The 20,314-nt window shown below is 39.2% G+C and overlaps 1 protein-coding gene across 1 annotated transcript in view; it reads right to left on the minus strand.

The window, feature by feature from the left end:
* Window positions 1–20,016, minus strand: part of LOC126262404 (nuclear receptor 2C2-associated protein) — a 59,081-nt gene extending 39,065 nt beyond the window's left edge. The window contains exon 1 of the mRNA XM_049959026.1: window positions 19,853–20,016. Coding sequence (XP_049814983.1) covers window positions 19,853–19,914 — 62 coding nt within the window. The 5' untranslated portion in view covers window positions 19,915–20,016. The remainder of the gene's footprint in view (window positions 1–19,852) is intronic.
* Between the last annotated feature and the right edge of the window lie 298 nt (window positions 20,017–20,314).

The following is a 20,314-nucleotide window of genomic DNA, read 5'->3' on the forward strand; positions in this document are numbered from 1 at the left end:
AGTGGTGAACTCTACATGCTACATCACTTCACAAATCAACACTTTCTGGCCGACACCGGCTCGCAAGTATGCAGCATCCCAAGGGAGAATCGAGCAACAGAGATTCCTACACTGGCCATCCAACTACAGCCACAAACATTTTGCCTATAAAATGTTATGGGACTGTAACACACACCATAGGCCTTGGACTCATGAAAAATTTTCATGCCAGTTCTTGAGTGCAGATGTTTGCGAACCAATCTTGGGCACAGATTTCCTCCATCACTCTGATCTCTCCTCAGGTTTGGCATGAGGTACCCTTCACCAAACCAACAGCAGAGAATCAATAAAAGGTGTCATTGGTAGTTCACCTTTATATGCACAGCTGGCTTCATAGAGCATAACTCCACAAGCACCTTCCTTGTGCTCCACACACAACAACCATCTACAACTACTCAACAATAGCGCAAGCACCAGCTACTAAAGAACTAACTGCTCTTGTCAACTGTGTAAAACAGCGCAGAGCACGGCTTAGAATACCTCCACCAACGGCACACAACTCACCAACAATTTAGCAGATTATGAATATGTCATGTTGTAAGACGATACTATCAGACCTATGCTGCCGTCACCATATCTGGGTCCTCACAGTACGCTAAAATGAGGAACCAATACCTTCAATATTTTGCTACATGGCAAGTCCACTACTGTTTCAGGTACCTGATTTAAACTTGCATTAATTTCCAGGATACAATTGGCACAGTGGATGCGGGGAGTGACACCACTACCTGTGTCATGTTGAAGCACAACGAAACATCAGACATTTTGAACATGGACAACACATTCATAGTGACACTTGATGTGGGGCAATTCCAGTCAGACAACATAAAAGTAAAGCTGGTGGATGACTTCACTGTGGTCGACAGACAACCCACGGAACGCCAAGTAGATAACTGTTTTATTTTCCGACAGTTCAATCACAGCTACAAACTTACCACTGATGTCAAGCCAGCCATGATTACACCAAGATTATAGGCTGGATGGGCTCTTAACCATCACTGCTTCTAAGAAACAACACTTGTCTCCAAGAATTCATGCAGAGCCAGATGTAACTGTACCCACTACCTGATCACACCTCAGACCAGCACTACCCCACCACAGCTCGTTGAGGTCTGTGAAGACCAACATTCCCGGCATAGCTGCCCCATCTGATCTTCACCCAACCTCTGTCAAGATCACCTGCACTGAGACAGGTTGAGGATCACAACTTTATGTCCTTTCTCTTACCTCTGACCAAGAAACGGCTCATTCTTGCCCTGCGAAGTAGCCAGCCATGCTATGGTTGGTGACGTGCACGTTTGCAAAAACAATGTTGGTACCTGTGCCCTCTGATGATGCCTCCCCACAGTGCCCCACACTCCTGGAAAGGGGGTGAGGGGGAGGGGGGGGGGGCAGCAGCTTCTATGGTGACTTCACAATTGATAATGCAAATGCCAGTGAAGACTTTTTGGACACAAGGTTATGCTCCTGCACTGCAAGTATCTTTAACATTTTTAGTTCATTGTGAACAACTGTCTAGTGTGTACGGATTTGAGTTGAATCTCCCTGTGGTTAATAAAGTGTATTATAACAGCATCAATCTGCTCTCTGCATTGCACTAGAAGTATTTCCTCATGGAAATTCCACATATAGTTTCATCAAACTAGATAAGGATGCAGTAGTGTCATATCACAATACGGAATTAGAAACGGTTCTGGAGAGAAGAAAGTAGAAGAATTATGACTCAAGTTTAGAATAATAGTAGGCCATGCAATTGATAAATATGTACCTAGTAGAAAAGTTAATGATGAGAGGTAGCGTGTATGGTATACAAGCACTCTAAAGCAGCACTGACTGCTACATACGAGGTGTGGCTAGAAAAAAACCGGTCTAGTACTGGTGAAACAATAAAACGAATGCAATAAGGCTGAAAGTCGCGTGGCCTGTCACGTGACTCTCGCTCCGCCTACTGCTCGACTTTCATCTGCCTCCTGCACTCAGTCTGCCCGTGGCGTCTGTTTTAAGTAGTTGACGTTTTGTCTGTGCGTAGGAAAATGTTGAGTGTTCAGAAAGAACAGCGTGTTAACATCAAATTTTGTTTCAAACTAGGAAAATCTGCAAGTGAAACGTTTGCAATGTTACAACAAGTGTACGGCGATGATTGTTTATCGCGAACACAAGTGTTTGAGTGGTTTAAACAATTTAAAGATGGCCGCGAAGACACCAGTGATGACACTCGCACTGGCAGACCATTGTCAGCAAAAACTGATGCAAACATTGAAAAAATCGGTAAACTTGTTCGACACTTTCCTTGTCAACTCCTGCTAACTCAGACACTGCTCTGATTGTTAAACGGCAATCTTGTCGAACAAGTTTACCGATTTTTTCAATGTTTGCATCAGTTTTTGCTGACAATGGTCTGCCAGTGCGAGTGTCATCACTGGTGTCTTCGCGGCCATCTTTAAATCGTTTAAACCACTCAGACACTTGTGTTCGCGATAAACAATCATCGCCGTACACTTGTTGTAACATTGCAAACGTTTCACTTGCAGATTTTCCTAGTTTGAAACAAAATTTGATGTTAACACGCTGTTCTTTCTGTACACTCAACATTTTCTGACGCACAGACAAAACGTCAACTACTTAAAACAGACGCCACGGGCAGACGGAGTGCAGGAGGCAGATGAAACTCGAGCAGTAGGCGGAGCGAGAGTCACGTGACAGGCCACGCGACTTTCAGCCTTATTGCATTCGTTTTATTGTTTCACCAGTACTAGTCCGGTTTTTTTCTAGCCACACCTCGTAATAGGTGTAAAATAAAAAATATCACTAGAGGTAAGGAGATGCTGAATGGAATGGAATGGAATGGAACACATCTGGCTGCAAAAGGGGCAATGTGCGAATCCTTCAATAACAGTTGAAGCTGATTTTGTTGAAGTATACCTCACAGAACCCAAGGAAATTCTGCTCATATATAAGGGCTATTAGTAGCACAAAAGTTAGTGTCCAGTCCCTCATCCATGAGACAGGAACTGGAATTGAGAATAGCAAAGCTCAGATTTCAAATGTTTCTTTATAAATGAAGTTAGTAGAGTTGAGAAAAGCTGAAACTGCTAAAATTTAACAAACTGGACCAAATTAAAGATTGAGTAAGCTCTTCTTTAACAATAATCTGCTGCAGACTGCTTGAACAAAAAACCATGCCCAGTAGTTGGAAGTGTTGTATTCTCACCAGTGGATGTAACAGGAGCTGATACGCTGAGACAGTTTCCAACTGGCATCCCGGGCAGGTTGGTTTAAAAAGGGGGGGGGGGGGGAAGTGATCAAACTGCGAGGTCATCAGTCCCCCGGGCAGGGATTTGACGTTCGCCGCCAACCATGAGTGTGGCCCATTCAGCAATCTCCATGCCATCATCAATGAAATGGACTTCCATGTTATGATAAGTGGCGGCCATAGGCAGCAACAGACAGTTCATTTTTAACATTGGTGTATGACAGTTCTAGTACAGAGTTCCAGGGTTGTAGTCCGTAGCTACGGTTCTTAGTGGAGATCAGCCTGCGTGACTGTCTACAAGTGGAGTCACCTATAGCCTTCACATAGGGACTACAGTGACTGACAATGCGGTGCCCAGGAAGGACACAGTGTTGTTGACACTGTATTCAGTAATGCACACCTTGACAGGCCACTGATTAGTTGTATCTGTCCGCAACCACATCCAATGAGGTGCTGTACAACTTAAGTTCTGTATTGCAGGACAATAATGTGTATGTTTGTGTGTCACTAATTTGTTTACACTGTCACAATTCCTCTGTCTACCACGAAGCATCTAAACCTAATACGATGTGTGCGAGCCTTTCTACCCAGGTGACCTGTACGTATCGGAAAAAAAAACACAGGTCACCTATGTCTACAAAAAGGGTAGCCACAAGGATTGTAATGTCGATGCCAATACTTTGTGTTGCCAGTGTATGGGACAGTGCTCGAGACTATGAATTAATGAATATTTTTCCAGAAATGACTTTTAACTGAGAAATTTATATTATATATATAATATATATTATATATATTGTGACTTATTATTATACTATGAAATAACAACAATATGTTTTACTATTTTGTAACCATTTTCCTATGAAGAATAATCATATTACAGAAGATAATACCAAAAAGAGTGTACTGGCATTGTATTGTCTGTGGAATTTTTCCTTCTTCTGTTCTTCTCTATGATGTATGAAGCAGATGAGATCAAAGATAAGCTGAGGTCTGTTCTTTTAAATACTGTAAAAGGTAGTCATAAGTTAACAAAGGAAAAATATAATGTAAAACTTACTGAATGGAATTCTAGTGTTCGGCCATTTATTTGTAACTAAATAACCAATTATGAATGTTTTAAGTTTTGTGTCCGCAGCAGTTCAGACTATGCTTTGTTTGCCCCATTATGTGAATGTACGAAGCGACAATTTTAAACTTCAGAAATAATCAGACACTAATTCTTTTGATCATTATTACAATATTTGATCCCCGAGGACAAGAACCCGCAGGAATTCATTATTTTTCTATTGCAAAAGTGAAAATAATATTCAGTAGAACAATCTTAGACTTTACGTAAATGAAATAATTTTATGATTGGTGTGTAAGATTAATTTTTCCCAAACTAATTCATCAGTGACTTTAAATAAAAATATTTACGACACCAGTGTTATGGGTAGAGGTTGTGGTGCAATATATTAGTTAATTGGTGCATACATTTTAATGTCAAGTACAGAATTACTGAAACTCATTATAGTCAGGCTCAGCAGCACATAAATAAGAAATAACAGAGTTTATTTACATCTTTCAAACAATACTGTTATTCTTGCTGCTACATTTTCATACATTTTACAATAATACGTACACACCACCACAACAACAATAGAACCCCATTACCCATTACAGGATCCACAAAACAGCCATCCAATAACCTTGACATCCATTTGTTTTATATCTAAGAACATATTCCAAGCTCAAAAATAAGGAGGCATCTCAAACAGAATGACCTTCCCCTGCCAATCACTGTGGATTCCGAAAACATTGACCATGTGAAATGCAACTCTCACTTTTCTCAAATGACATCCTGAAAGCCATATATCAATGCAATCATGTAGATGGAGTATTTCTCAATTTCTGAAAAGCACTTGCATCAGTACCACACTACACTTCTTATCAGTATAGTTGTATGAGGTAACAAGATAAATTTGTTATTGGTCTGAATACTGTTTGTAGAAAAAACACAGTATCACAGTATCATTTAGAAGTACCTTTGGGTGTGCGTTGGAAGTGTGTTGGGACTCTTGCTGTTCACGTTGTGTATTAACAACCTTTCAGACAATGTTAATAGCAACCTCAGAATTTTCACAGATGATGCAGTTATCTGGAAAAGCTGCACTTATATTCAGTCAGATCCTCATAAGATTTCTAAGTAATGTAAAGATTGTCAATTTACTTTAAATGTTCAGAGGTATAAAGTTTTGCACTTCACAAAATGGAGAAATATGGTATCCTACGACTGCAACATCAATGGGTCACAATTGGAATCAGTTAACTTGCACAAATACTTGGCTGTAACAATTTGTAGAGACATGAAATGGCATAATTAAATGGGCTCCATCATAGCTAAAGCAAGAGGCATACATCAGCTTACTGACAGAACACCAAGAAAATGGAACATTCTACAGAGGAGATTGATTACAAACCTCTTGTGCAACTCATCCTAGAACATTGTTTGAGTGTGTGGGACTGCAACCAGATAGGATGAGGAGGGGATATGAAGGTAGAGAATCATGAGGACAAGACTGGATTAATTATAGTGCACACAAAGTAATTTAAACAGCCAATCTTCCCACATTCCATACATGAATGAAATGCATAGGTGCCCTAACAACTGGTACAGTGTGAAATACCGTCTGCCATATACTTCACGGTGGTTTGCAGAGAATGGATAAAGATGTAGGTGTAGATTTTCGTTGAACCATACAGATTAAGTGAAAATATCAACACAAATTTTACATTTTCATGATAGGTGGCTACCATAGAGTTCAGTTTAATTTAAATGTTAGTTGATGGCAGTAATACAAATTTTAGAGCAGAATAGGCTTGTTATTGTGTTTTATTGCGAATATTGTTGTTTTGTGGTTGGTAGGATCCACAGAGTTCAATTTAAGTATTAGATTAAATGAAGAAAAAGATCCCAATTTCACAATGAAATCAGTTTTTTTGCATTTATTAATGTTATGTTGTTTGAGGGTTCAGTTTAGCCACATCAGTTAATCAAAGACAGAAATACCAATCTTGTGGTCTATTTCAGAGGCATTATTCGGTGAAAGGCATTTTTTCCCCCACCCAACAGATAGAAAGGTTTAGAAGTGTTTTAGTGTGCTCGGCGATTTTTGATTATTATAAAAAATGGAGCAAAGGATTTGCATCAAATTTTGTGTGAAAAATGGGATCAAGTGCTCTAGAACACCTGAAATGTTGACAGTGGCACACAGTGAGTCTACTCTAAGAGAAAAAAAAATGTTTACAAGTGGTACAAGCTGGAAGATGGCAGAGAAGATGCCAATGATGAACCTCACTCTGGACGCACCAGCACATCAACTACAGATGATAACATCGAAATTGTGAAGAAAATTGTTTTGGAAAATCGTTGAATTACCATAAGAGAAGTTGATGAGGATGTTGGCATATCGATATGCTAGTGTCATGCATTTTTTTCAGATGTTCTGGGCATGAGACATGTGTCAGCAAAGTTTGTTCCAAAACTTCTCAATTTTGATCAGAAGAACAGCCCCATGAGCACTGCTCAGGAGCTCTTGAATGACGTCAATGATGATCCCGATTTGCTCAACAGGGTCATAACTGGTGACAAAACATCGTTTTAGGGTTATGATCTCGAAACCAAAGCTCAATTATCCCAATGGGAGCATCCCGGACAGCCAAAACCGAAAAAAAGCACGTCAAGTCTGATCAAATGTCAAAGTTTTGCTCACTGTTTCTTTCAATTACCATGGCATAGTGCATTATGAATTTTTGTCTCAAGGTCATATGGTCAATAAGGATTATTACGTTGATGTTATGCACTGTTTGCAAGAAGCAATGTGCAAAAAACATCCACAATTGTGGAAAAATAATTCATGACTTTTGCATCATGACAATGCACCTGCTCATTCATCGTTGCTTGTGAGAGGTATTTTGGAAAAAAAAAAAAAACATGACCATCATGCCTCAGTCACCATATTCACTGGATTTGGCCCCCTGCGACTTTTTCCTGCTCCCAAAACTGATGAGACGTATGAAAGGACAAAGATTTTCAATGATTGAAGAAATAAAAACTGCATCGCTGGAAGTACTTCAAGGCTGTACCAAAAAGTGCTTATGAGAAGTGCTTCGAGGATTGGAAGAAGTGTTGGCGCAAGTGTATTGTATCTGAGGGGGATTACTTTGATGGGGACAACATGAATATTGATGAAGAAATAAATATTTTTTCATAAAAATATAAAGTCACTTTACCTCGCATATATATTTTTTGAGAGGCCAATCTCCGAATACCCGGACTAATGAACAGGGGTCGACAAGAGGTTCACAAACATACACCATTTATTACCCAAACTGGCCATTTCTGAGCCAGAAATACACTATGAAAGTGAGAAGAGTTACCCAAAAATATAATCCCATACATCATAAGGGAATGAAAATAAGTAAACAATGTTTCACATTGAACTATCACTTACTTTAGACACTGTTCTAATAGTAAAAATGGCAGCATAAAGTCTTTCAACAAGATCCTGAACGTAGGCTTTCCACGACTGTTTACTACCTGTCTGAGTATCTATAAATTTGAACTGTTAAGGCTCACTAACCATAGGCCAATTCTCTACAATTAAAACATCAGGTTTTGTTGAATTGTAGTGTTAGAAACTTCTACAAGCCATGAACGTATGTCTTGAACTGTACTATTTGAAACAGGCCAATGTTGCACACATGCTCCTTTGCTACCAAGTTAGTGTTGTCTGCAAACAGAAACCTGTAATTCTACAAGGCATACCATTTATATAAGTAAGGAACAGGAGTGCCCCAGCACTGATCCCTGGGGCACACCACCATTTAACTGTGCCCCACTGCTCCCCCCCCCCCCTACCCTCAGAGTAACCTGCAGCACTTCACTGTCCGCCACGCCCACCATACTATCCCTCCACCTCCCCACTCCAGCCTCCTCCTTACCCCCACCCAGTCACCACTCCTGTCATGCACTGGTTCTGCTGCTCGCACTGGTTTCGGTTGCCTGAGACTGCAGTCGTGTGATGTATGAGTTTGTTTGTTTGTGTGTGTGTGTGTGTGTGTGTGTGTGTGTGTGTGTGTGTGTGTGTTGTTGTTGACAAAGGCCTTGACAGCCAAAAGCTATAATTGTGAGAGTCTTTTTGTTGTGCCTATCAGTGACTCAGCATCTCTGCTATATGGTGAGTAGCAACTTCCCTTCTCATAATATTGTTACATTCCATCATGGATTTTCCATTGTTTTGAAGTATTACATTTGTCATCTATTGAATCAGCACTATAAATATCCTGCCACTCTTGCTCCTTAATGGGGTTTAAAAAACACTCTACTGCTGTTGGATTATCGTTTCTACATAGTTTGTAATCATGGATAACATTTGTTTGAGTACAAAAACCTTTTAATGTTAAAAATTGTGCACAAGGGTCTGAAATGCCATTCAGGCTTTCAGTAACAGAATGCTCATCTAGTAATGAAGACTTAATTAAAATATGGTCTATGATCGTGCAAATGTTCCCCTGCACCCCAGATGGAAAAAAAATACTGTCTGCATCAGATCACATGAATTTACGAGGTCTTCCAACATCCTTTTTCTTGCATAATCACATACAAAATTAATACTGAAGTTATAACATACAATTAAATTTTGGTACTTTCTATAAAGTGAACCAAGAACCCTCTCTACCCTGAGCAGAAATGCCCTGAGCAGAAAGTCCGAGCTACGAGACATATAAATAACAACAATTGCAAGTTTAGTTTCACTAACTTCAGGTGCCCCTGCACAACATTCCAATGCCTGTTCAGTGCAGTGCTTTGACACATCTATGGATGCAAATGTAATACTGCTTTTTATGTGCATGGCTACTTCCCCCAACAACTACAATCTTTTTTTGGGCAGGATTGTGGAAGGAAACAAACTATATTAGGAAAAACACAAATGCAAACTTCAAGTCATTTAAGTAAACCCAAGTAAACCTACATTAAGATATTCAGGTGAGGACAGGAGCCTTCCACCTCATGCATAAATATAAGCTTGCTAATTTTATTAGTCACCATAGATATAACCAAGCCTTGTACCATTTCTGTTATGACTGGTGGCCATTTAGTTACTTAAAATTCAACAATGGAAAATCCAGAATGGAGTGTAGAAATGTTCTGAAAAGGACAGTTGCTACTCACCATACAGCAGTGATGATGAGTCGCAGATAGGCGCAGCAAAAAGACTGTCAGAAAAGTAACTTTTGACCAACAAGGCCTTTGTTGAAGATAGAACATACACACACAAACTCAAGCAAATGCAACTCACAAACATATAACCAGTCTCTGGCTGCTGAGGTCAGCAACTATCCATTTCATAATATTGTTACATTCAGTTAGTTGGTTACATGTTCCATGGATCATTTTGTATGATCAATCATAATGATGTGGAACAAGTCATTCTACAATCACATCGCAAAATAATCTGTACATATGTTTACATTTTGAACATTTCAAAGTTTTTTTAATATTACAAAAAGAAAAGAAAAAAAGATATACAGATGTGAGTTAGTAATTCCTACCCGCCACCTTTTACACATAACTGTAACAGAAATTCTTCTATGGAATAGTTGTCAAGGAAAAACTTTCTCAGGTTATTTTCAAATTTTACTTTCCTGTCTGCAAGACATTTTATATCACCGGGTAACTGATCAAAAATTTTTGTTGCAGCATTGTGCACCTTTAATGTGGGGAAATGAACGTCATTTTTGCTTCTGGTATTATAATTATGTATATAACTGTTCCTTTTTGAACAGCAGTGGATAATGTACAACAAACTTCATGAGGGAATAAATATACTGCGAAGCGCCAGTCAGAATACCCAACTCCTTAAACAGATGTCCACAACATAATTGTGGGTGAGCACCACATATTATTCTAACAGTATGTTTTTGTGCAACAAAGACTTTCTTTCTTAAAGGTGAGTTACCCCAGAACATTATTCCTCACGGCATTACTGAATGAAAATATGCAAAATATGTCAATTTACTGAACTGTCTGTCCTGCAACGATTCTAAGTGCAAATGTGGCTGAACTAAGTTGTTTTGGAAGTTCCATAATGGGTTTTTTTCCATGTCAAATCAACACAGGGTCTAACCTCACTATCTCAGACTTTCTTGAAATTTGGCACAGGTGTACCGTTGGTATACACTTACGAAAATATGAAATTTTTCTTAAAAATGTCAACTCGTTCCAGAATTAGAGCTATAAAGTTATCATAAATGGGACCAAAAACAAGGAATGGCAGTTTTTAGAATTGCTGTAGAAGATTTCCTAATTGAACTACGGACATGGGATAGATACAATTTCACAGCATTTTCCACACCATTTTGTGTGCCATACAATAATATTTAATGTAAGAAAATGCTTTCCAAAGCAAAATTTTAATTTAACCTTTTTCATAAAGTACATATTTTAAAATTTCCAAATGTATTCCTTGAGGAGCTAAAATTGTTGTAAACCACGGGTGAAAATATAAATTAGGGATGATAATTCCTCTATTAGTATAAAAAAAATAAGACTGAAGCTCTATTTTGTATAATTCGACTGTGTACTCATGTTGAAATACTCATTCTCACGTCAGAGCAGCCCTTCCAGAATGGATATATTCTAAGTTGTCTGTGTCTAATAAGTTAGTTGCTTGTGAACTTGTATTGAAGATCAAGATTACTTATTGTTTAGGTCAAATATACAGTGCTTCAGTAAAACAAGGTGTTATTGGAAGCTATAAAGTGACTTAAAGTCAATCATTAAAATGTAAAAGTTACTGGCTGATTTTTAACAAGTGATTTCCTACTTTAACAAGTGTGTTTGTGTGGTCGGTCCCCCCCCCCCCCCCCCTCCCCTCCTCAAGATGTAATCTGACACATAGTCCCTAAAGATGGAAGCAGACCTAATGTGAATACAGTATTGCAATTCATTACAGAAAACAAATCACTTTGTTAGAGAAAGCAGAACGCTCAGAAATGTCACACCATGGATGTCTGTATTGTATTTACAAACAGTCAGTGGTTCAAAAAACTGAGATATATGTAGGAAGAAAATTACTATGTTAAAAAATGCACAGTCCTTAAGTGACAAAAATGTTGACTGATCATTCTCACTCAGAAACATTATTGCACAGTGATACAGAATTTATAACTACTTCAGAGGTTGTTCAGTTACTTGGGCGAGTCTCCTGTTGCTAACAGAAAAATGAAATACAAGAAGTATTGTACACTGAAAGTAAGTAAAATTTTTTCTATGAAATGTAAACATTTTCTGCTTTGCTGACAGTTTGTCATCAGAAAAAGATAGCAATGATGAGAAACGTGAAGTTGTAAAAAATCTGAAAAACAAGATTTCCAGTTGTACAAATAGGAGGAAAAGGCTAATGCTTCTAACACGTTTACCAGATAACTGGAGCTTTAGAAAGACAGTGCATGAATATAACGTGTCAAACTACATGGCCAAGCAGTTAATACAGAAGTCTTAAAGAAAAAGGCTTTTTGGAAGGCCCAAATTTAAAACAAGTGAAAAGCTTGCCAATAGAGACAATGGGGATTGTACAGTCATTTTATGAAGATGATGTGGCTAGTAGGGCAATGCCAGGTCTTAAAGACTGTGCAACAGGTACTAAATTAGACAAAACTGAATCAAAGATTTTGAAAAGGCTCATATTGTTTAACATTAAAGCAGCATATAAAAATTTTAAAGACAAGTTTTACATCATTAAAACAGATTTGTCGTGTCATTGAAAATGTCTGATTCCACCCGTCTGCTTTGACCCATGACATACGGTGGTATTTTGTTTGATGTCACTATCAAACAGTGTTTTTGAGTTTGTTCGTGTTTGTAGATGTCGTCTTCTCCTATTTAATGGCACCCTCTAGTGTTGGATGTTGATGTGTTGAGTTCATTGTGTGGTATTGGGTTTAATTGAGTCTTGGTTATCACTGTGGTAAATGTGGGTTTATTTGAGTCTCGATAGTCAATGCTGTAATGTGGATTTGGAAGTGTTTGCTGTGTTTTCAGTCAGTTGTTATTATTTTTTTCCACTTTGTTTATGTGTGTGGCGTTTTCATTAGGTGTGGTTAGTTTGGTGTCTGTTGTATTTTTTCTTTTTGTCTCCCCTCAACCCCCCTACCACCCTTGTGCATGGGTGGCAGGGGGCAACCATGGTGATTTTTGTCGGTAAGTAATTTTTGTTTTAGATTTATCCTTTAGTAATTCTAATGTTTTGTCTGTTTTATATTTATAGTATTTCAGTCGTGTTTTAATTGATCTAGACAATATGGCATTTTTTTTGTTTTCAAGTCGTTGAGATTTCAGTTTGAGTGGCATTCTGTCTGTGACTTATGTAGGACTGTGAAGTTTTTGGTTGTGGATTTTATATTTGTGGTTTGCCGGTCTATATAAAGAGCTGAATTTGAGCAGTATAAGTCAAGGGAAATGTCCGATTGCATTTTTCGAAGTTGCAGATTTTGGTTTTATGGTACTGAGGGCTTCATTTGATCTATATAGGTCAAGGGAAATGTCCAATTCCGCTTTTCGGAATCGCTGATGTTGGTCTTTTTGTATCACATACTTAGTCTGAGCTATACAGGTCAAGTGAAATATACGATTCCGGGAGGTTTTGAAGTTGTAGCATTATGTTCTAAGTTGAGTTTAGCTTGTCCCCACCCTAAACTCCCTATTTCCTGCAGTTATCTTACTAGTTTCATTTTAGTGTTGGAGTGAGACGTTCTTGTGTCATTTTTATTTTTGTTTGCATTTGTTGGCATATAGGTGTAGTTATGTTATCGTCGCCATTTTGTTAATGCTAGAAGTAGGCGTTTCTGCCATATTGATGATGTCATGGGTCAAAGCAGATGGGTGGAATCAGATGCTTCCCTAATGCTGATTTCTCTAAATTTGCTGAACAGTGACCTAAACAATGTATGTTAGCTGGTCAAAGTGGCACACACTGTTTGTATGTGTACAAATCGCCAAAATGTGAAACCAATGATAAAAAATACTAAATTGAAAACTGTTACAAAAGATAAAAATCAAAATTACACACAAAGCCTTGCAAAGTACTTTGTAATCCACTGTGTATCGATTGCAACATGGGGAAATGTGATTGCTGTCCATGTGGAACTGACACGTAAAATTGTGGAAGAATCCTTTGCTGACAATTCAGCTGGAAAAGTACAATTTCAGCCAGCTGTTGTGGCCGAGTGGTTCTAGGGGCTGCAGTCTGGAACCGCGCAGCCGCTACGGTCACAGGTTTAAATCCTGCCTCGGGCGTGGATGTGTGTGATGTCCTTACATTGGTTAGGTTTATGTAGTTCTAAGTTCTAGGTGACTGATGACCTCAGATGTTAAGTCCCACGGTGCTCAGAGCCAGTACAATTTCACCAGTGGTTTTCAGTTGACCACTGTAATCTAGAGGCTTTGGAGAAAGATTCAGAAGAGCTTATTGATTTATTCTGCTGCAAGCTGTCTGTTTTGGTTCAGCACGACTTCATAGTCAAGCAGTAGGGATATTTTCTTAACATCACAACAGAAAATCTTAAAGGATCAGAATTCACTGTCAAGTGAAATTTTTCTAAAAATTACAGCATAGATCCACAAGAAGCAGCTAAGAGTTAGCACTGGACAAACCAACAGGCCAGAATCCATCCCTTTGTTATACATTTCAAAGAGGAAAACAAAGTTAAACATCTTAGGCAACTGTTTCTGATTCATGAGAGCACAACACAGTTGCTGTATATACGTAAAAAAAAAACTTGTAACTTTTCTGACAGCCAAATTTCAAAATCTTCCAAAAGAGTTATTCTATTTTTCAGATGGGTCTGCTGCCCAATACAGAAACAAAAAGAACTTCTTAAACCTCTGTTTCCATGAGAAAGATTTTAAAGTGAAAGTAGAGTGGCACTTTTTTGCCACAGCACATGGCACAGGGGCTTATGACAGTGTTAGAGGATCTATAAAGAGAAGACTGGCAGCTTGCACACCCAATTTCCAAAGACAATGAAAACCAAATGAAAAGCCCACTGCAACTTTTTGAATGGGCAGCAGAAAACATTATCAATGTAGACTTTGCATATTAAGCTCAAGAAGAGTATAGTGAATCAGAATGTTTCTTGAAAAATCATTTTGAGCCAACATTGACTATCAAAGGAACAAATCAATACCAAGCATTCATTCCAAAAACTAGATTAAAATATTGGTGATACACTTCTATTTGGATTCTCAACTTTGCAAAAAGAAAGTGCCAGAATCTCCTGATAAACTAAAATTAGCAGACATATCAGGGGTCGACAGAAGCGTCCAATCTCACGCGTCAGCTTTGATCCGTGACGTAAGGGTGTTGTGGTGTGTGCGTCATGATGGCGCGGAGTTTGGTTTGTGAGTGTGGCGTGTTTGTAGATGTCGTCATGTTGTGGTTTGTTGTGCCCTCTGGTGGTATCTTCAGGGTTTTCGTTTGTTTGGTGTATTGGGCTCAGTTTGCTGTTGCTCAGTGTCGAGTATTGTTTGTGCGTTTTTGAAGTGGAATTCGTTTCAGTGAGTTAATGTTTTTGTGGTTTTGTGTGAAAGTTAATGTAGTGATGATCGCTGTATGTCATGTGGTATTGTTATTAAATTTAATCGGTTGTTGTTTTTTGTTCAGGAATGGATATGACAGATAAGATAAATAGTTCCCGTTTGAGGGCTACGATGGGGGACACCCTTTTAGAGCTGATTAAGTTCCTGCAGCTTTTTGGCTTAATTGCCGAGGTGGTCAAGTGCAGTGTTTGCCGTGAAGAAATTAAGTTGGCTAAAGTTCCGACCTCTCGAACCAGGGACGGTTATATGTGGCACAGTCGGAAAGATGACATACGGTGTTCCATACAGCGTGGTACCTGGTTCGAGAAGTCTAGGTTGGGCATGCGCGAGATTGTATTTGTTACGTGCTTGATTGGTATTCTTTTTGTCGTGAAGTGTGTTCAGAATTTATTAAGTACAGGGGTAAGCTGGGGGGGGGGGGGCATGGGGTGGTTGTGGAGGTGGACGAGTCAAAGTTTGGGAAAAGGAAGTATGGGAGGGGGAAGTCTGTGGCTGGTCTCTGGGTGTGGGGGGCTGTTGTTCCAGGGGGTGGGGATTCCGAATGTGTTTTTAGGGTTGTGGAGGGGAGGTCCAAGGCCGAATTAGTGGGGCTAACTGAGGAATATATAGAACCGGGGTACACAATAGTTTCTGATGCTTTTTCTTTGTATAGGGGGTTGGGTGAGAGGGGATTTCATCATTTAGTAGTGAAACATAGCTTAAGAGTTTAAGAATTATGAGACAGGGGCTTGTACCAATACAATAGAGAGGATGTGGGTGGCGGTTAAGTCAGTTCTTGGGAGGGGAAAGAGGCACTCTTCCAACCTTCAGTCTCATTTAGATGAGTACTGTTGGCGGAAGAGTGTCCCAGAGGGCTATTGTGTTGTTCGGGTTTTCTTAAGGGCTGTGGGTAAAATGTATAGGCCAAAAGTGGTTAGTTAGGGTGGTCTGGGTAGGTGGGTGGGTGGCTGCGGCTCAGGGTGGGGTGGGTGGTTTATTTGGTGTTAGAGTATTTGTTAAGGTGGGGGGGGGGGGGGTGTTTGTTTGTGTTTTAGTTGTGGAGGATCTATTTTGTTGAAGTTTTTGTTGAGTTGTAGTGTGTGATTGAGATTTTTTTATGTTGCATTTGGTTTTTGTTTGTGGGTTTTTATTTTGGGGTGAGGGGGGAGGTTGGGTTGGTTGGGGGGGGGGTTGAGGTGTGGGTGGGTTGGGTTATTCTTTTGGTTTATTATTTTTTCGTTGGTTGTGTGTGTGTGTGTGTGTGTGTGTGTGTGTGTGTGTGTGTGTGTGCGCGCGCGCGCGCGCGCGCGTGCATGTGCACTTGTGTGTGATTGTGGTGGCCAATCTAGTTTGTGGGCTGGAACTTTTTTGTGGTAAGTTTTTATTTTTTTGTTTTCGGTGTATGTGTTGTGTGTTGGGGTCTAGGGAAGTGTTTCATTGAAATTTGTGGCTGTAAAGGTTGATATTGGTATTGGGAGATGTTTTTGAGTTACATAGGTAAAGGGAAGTGGTCGCTCCTAACTTATGGGATTGGGAGCTGCTGTTGAGCTATATAGTTGGAGGGAAGTGTTCGATCTCAATGTTTGGCGGAGTATGTTGGTTTTTGTAATGGGATATGGGATCGGGAGTTGCTGTTGAGCTATATAGGTCAAGGGAAGTGTTCGATCCCAATTTATGGGATCGAGTAAGCTGCTGTAGATCTATGTAGGTCAAGGGAAGTGTCCGTTTGTAATGTTTGGCGGTGTATGTTGCTATTTGCATTGGGAGATGGGATCGGGAGCTGCTGTTGAGCTATATAGGTCAAGGGAAGCGTTCGATCCCAATTTATGGGACCGGGAGCTGCTGTAGATCTATGTAGGTCAAGGGAAGTGTCCATTCATAATGTTTGGCGGTGTATGTTGGTATTTGTATTGGGAGATGACATTGGGAGCTGCTGTTGAGCTATATAGGTCAAGGGAAGTGTTCGATTCCAATTTATGGGATCGGGAGCTGCTGTAGATCTATATAGGTCAAGGGAAGTGTCGGATTCCATATGATATTGTGTTTAGAGGTATTTGGGGAGTTTTGTGATGTCGTTTTTTTTTTGTCGTTTTGCTTGGTTCTGTATGGGGGTGGGTGTCTAAATTTGTATATATTTAGTTTGTCCCCACCGAAAAACCCCCAATTTCCCGGGCTTGTCCGTTAGAGTCATTAGGCTATTTATGGAACGTGTGTGTTTGTTTTTCAATGTATTTTCGTCTTTATAATGTGTACGTAACGACTTTATATGCGCCATATTGGAATTGTTGTTTATGGTTGTTTCTGCCATATTTGTGACATCATGGGTCAAAGCAGAAGGGCGGGATCGGACGCTTCCGTATTTCCCATATCAGGCTATGTCACTGTTGCCTACCAAGCAAACTGGTAGTACAGGTGTGGTATACAGAAAAATGAACAACTTGATGATGTGAAAAAACTTTTCTTCATCCAACTGGGCCACTCTCATACCCAAGAAATGCTGATATTCTGTGGGTATCAGTAATGGATGATCTGGTGAAAGTAAATCCTGTGACTCCTACTGGAAGAACTTTTTACCTGAAAATGATGTGTGTCAAACAAATTTAGCATTTTCAAATTTAAAATGATTAATAGATCCTGTTACTTAACAGTTTGTTTTACTGTGGTCTATTTACTTCGATCTTTATAACAACAGTGTTCATGTTCATTTTCATGAAAATGTCAATATTCATATTGATGTAGTAATTAACACCTGGACACACTCGAATTATTTGAGGTAGAGCTTCAGTCTTCACCTTTTTACTAATGAAGAAATTATCATCCCAAATTTGTATTTTCACCTGTGATTCAGAACAATACTAGCTGTTCATGGAATAAATTAGGAAATTTTAAAATTTATACTTACTAAATAAATTAAAATTTTAAATTTTGTTTTGAAAGGAATTTTCTAATATTAACTTGAATATTATTCCACACCATGTGAGAAAGTGTCAAATGCTGTAGGACTGTATTCATCCCAAGTCTGTAGCTATTTGCAAAGCTTCTATAGTAACTTTATAACTTTTCAGCTCTGTAATACAGAGATGAGTGACATATCTCACAAAATTTCCATATTTTTCTAAGTCTATACCAACAGTATACCTATGCCAAATTTCAAGAAAATCTGAGACAATGAGTAGAAAATTCTTTTTTTCTGTGTTGATACGAGATGGGATGAGCCAATGTTTTCTCCAATTTAAATTCTCATCATTAAGAACTTTGAAATTTCCACCCTATTTACTATTTCTTCACCATGTGTTACATGTATCATTGGCCTAGATGCGCAGGACTTAATACATTGCGCCTTTTTAAATCTAAGGACGAGAACAATAAAAATCAGTCATCATATTTTTAACAACATTGATTACCACTTCTTTTGTTTCTGTACATATACTTGAACTGATTGCAAGACTACTGTCATCTATAAAAAGGACTAATTCTGCTTGTTATATATAATATGGAAGATTGTATACATATATGAGGTACAATGACAGACCCAAGATTGAGTCTTTGAGAACCCCATATGTGATTTCTCCCCATTTAGGATTATGTCTCTGAACCTTATTGGCTGAATTAATAAGTACAACTTTGTGCACTCTCTTGGTTCGACCTGACATCAGCCATTGGTTGGCTGTACCCTGAACAGCATAAGACTCCAATTCATCTTGGAGACTACTGCGATTCACACGGTCAAATGCCTTCGACAGGTCGTGATATAATAATAAAAGGCGCTACATTATTTAATGTTTGTAAACCCTGGCTAGTGAATATGTAAATGGTGTTGTCAGTAGAGCAATACGTTTGAAACCCAAACGGTGATTTGCTGTGGATATTATTTTTGCTAAGGTGAAATGCTAGTCTAGAATCCATCACCCTCTAAAAAATTATGGAAAACGATGTTAACAATGAAACAGGCCGGTAGTTACTGACATCTCCCTTATCACTTTCTACATACGACATTTATACTCCGCAAGCCAGCCAACGGTGTGTGGCGGAGAGCACTTTACGTGCCACTGTCATTACCTCCCTTTTCTGTTCCAGTCGCGTATAGTTCGCGGGAAGAACGACTGTCTCAAAGCCTCCGTGCGCGCTCGAATCTCTCTAATTTTACATTCGTGATCTCCTCGGGAGGTATAAGTAGGGGGAAGCAATACATTCGATACCTCATCCAGAAACGCACCCTCTCGAAACCTGGGGAGCAAGCTACACCGCTATGCACAGCGCCTCTCCTTCAGTGTCTGCCACTTGAGTTTGCTAAACTTCTCCGTAACGCTATCACGGTTACCAAATAACACTGTGACGAAACGTGCCGCTCTTCTATGGATCCTCTCTATCTCCTCCGTCAATCCGATCTGGTACGGATCCCACACTGATGAGCAATACTCAAGTATAGGTCGAACGAGTGTTTTGTAAGCCACCTACTTTGTTGATGGACTAAATTTTCTAAGGACTCTCCCAATGAATCTCAACCTGGTACCCGCCTTACCAACAATTAATTTTATGTAGGATCGTCAGAATAAGATAATAATAATTACAGCACGCGCACAGAGACATTCAAACACTCAGTCTTCCTTGCGCTCAATACTTGAATGGAACGGCAGGACAACTGGTAGAATAGGGCTTATCCTCTGCCAAGCACTTCGCAGTGGTTGCTGAATATAGATGAAGATGCAAAAAAAGAGGTTTAACAACGCCATACTTCAGTCTCTCTGGAAAAATCTCTTCAATTGGTGAAGCATTACATATTTCGGATGAAACCTGGCTTATTACAACGGGAAAAAATCTCTTGAAGTCGACTGGGAACCCCATCAAAACGTGCATACTATTGCTCTTCCTGTACCCGTTTGCATTAGAGTGTAAAAGTCATTAACAAGACAAATGTGTACTTAATTTCTTTAACCAACCTGCACTGTAACTGAGATGGGTTCAGTGAAATGGCCATAATTAATGTCAATCTAGTCTTCATTCGTTTCACCGAAATCTTAAACAATTGACATCACGAAGCCAACCCTTACAACCACGTGATAACCAATTGTTTACATCTACCACATGTGTTTACTAGGTATTATCAAAGATTGTACACCTTGACTAGGCAAGGCATTTCAGTCACGAAGACTGTATGACACCATAGACTGTGGCTACACCATAGACTCACGAAAAAAAGAATTATACCTTTATGTTCTTGTATAATAAAGCTAGCACATGCACTTGGATCTGACACGAATACGAATAACTAACAACTATTATTCCTTAAGTTTAAATCTAAACACATATTCAGCACTCTTTTCACGTTAGTAAGTGTCCAAAGTACTATATATTAAATATAGTTTGCAATGTATTGGTACTATGAAAATCGGTATTAACGT

This window comes from Schistocerca nitens, chromosome 6 (assembly GCF_023898315.1).
Source record: "Schistocerca nitens isolate TAMUIC-IGC-003100 chromosome 6, iqSchNite1.1, whole genome shotgun sequence".
NCBI classification, from domain to species: Eukaryota; Metazoa; Arthropoda; class Insecta; order Orthoptera; family Acrididae; genus Schistocerca; species Schistocerca nitens.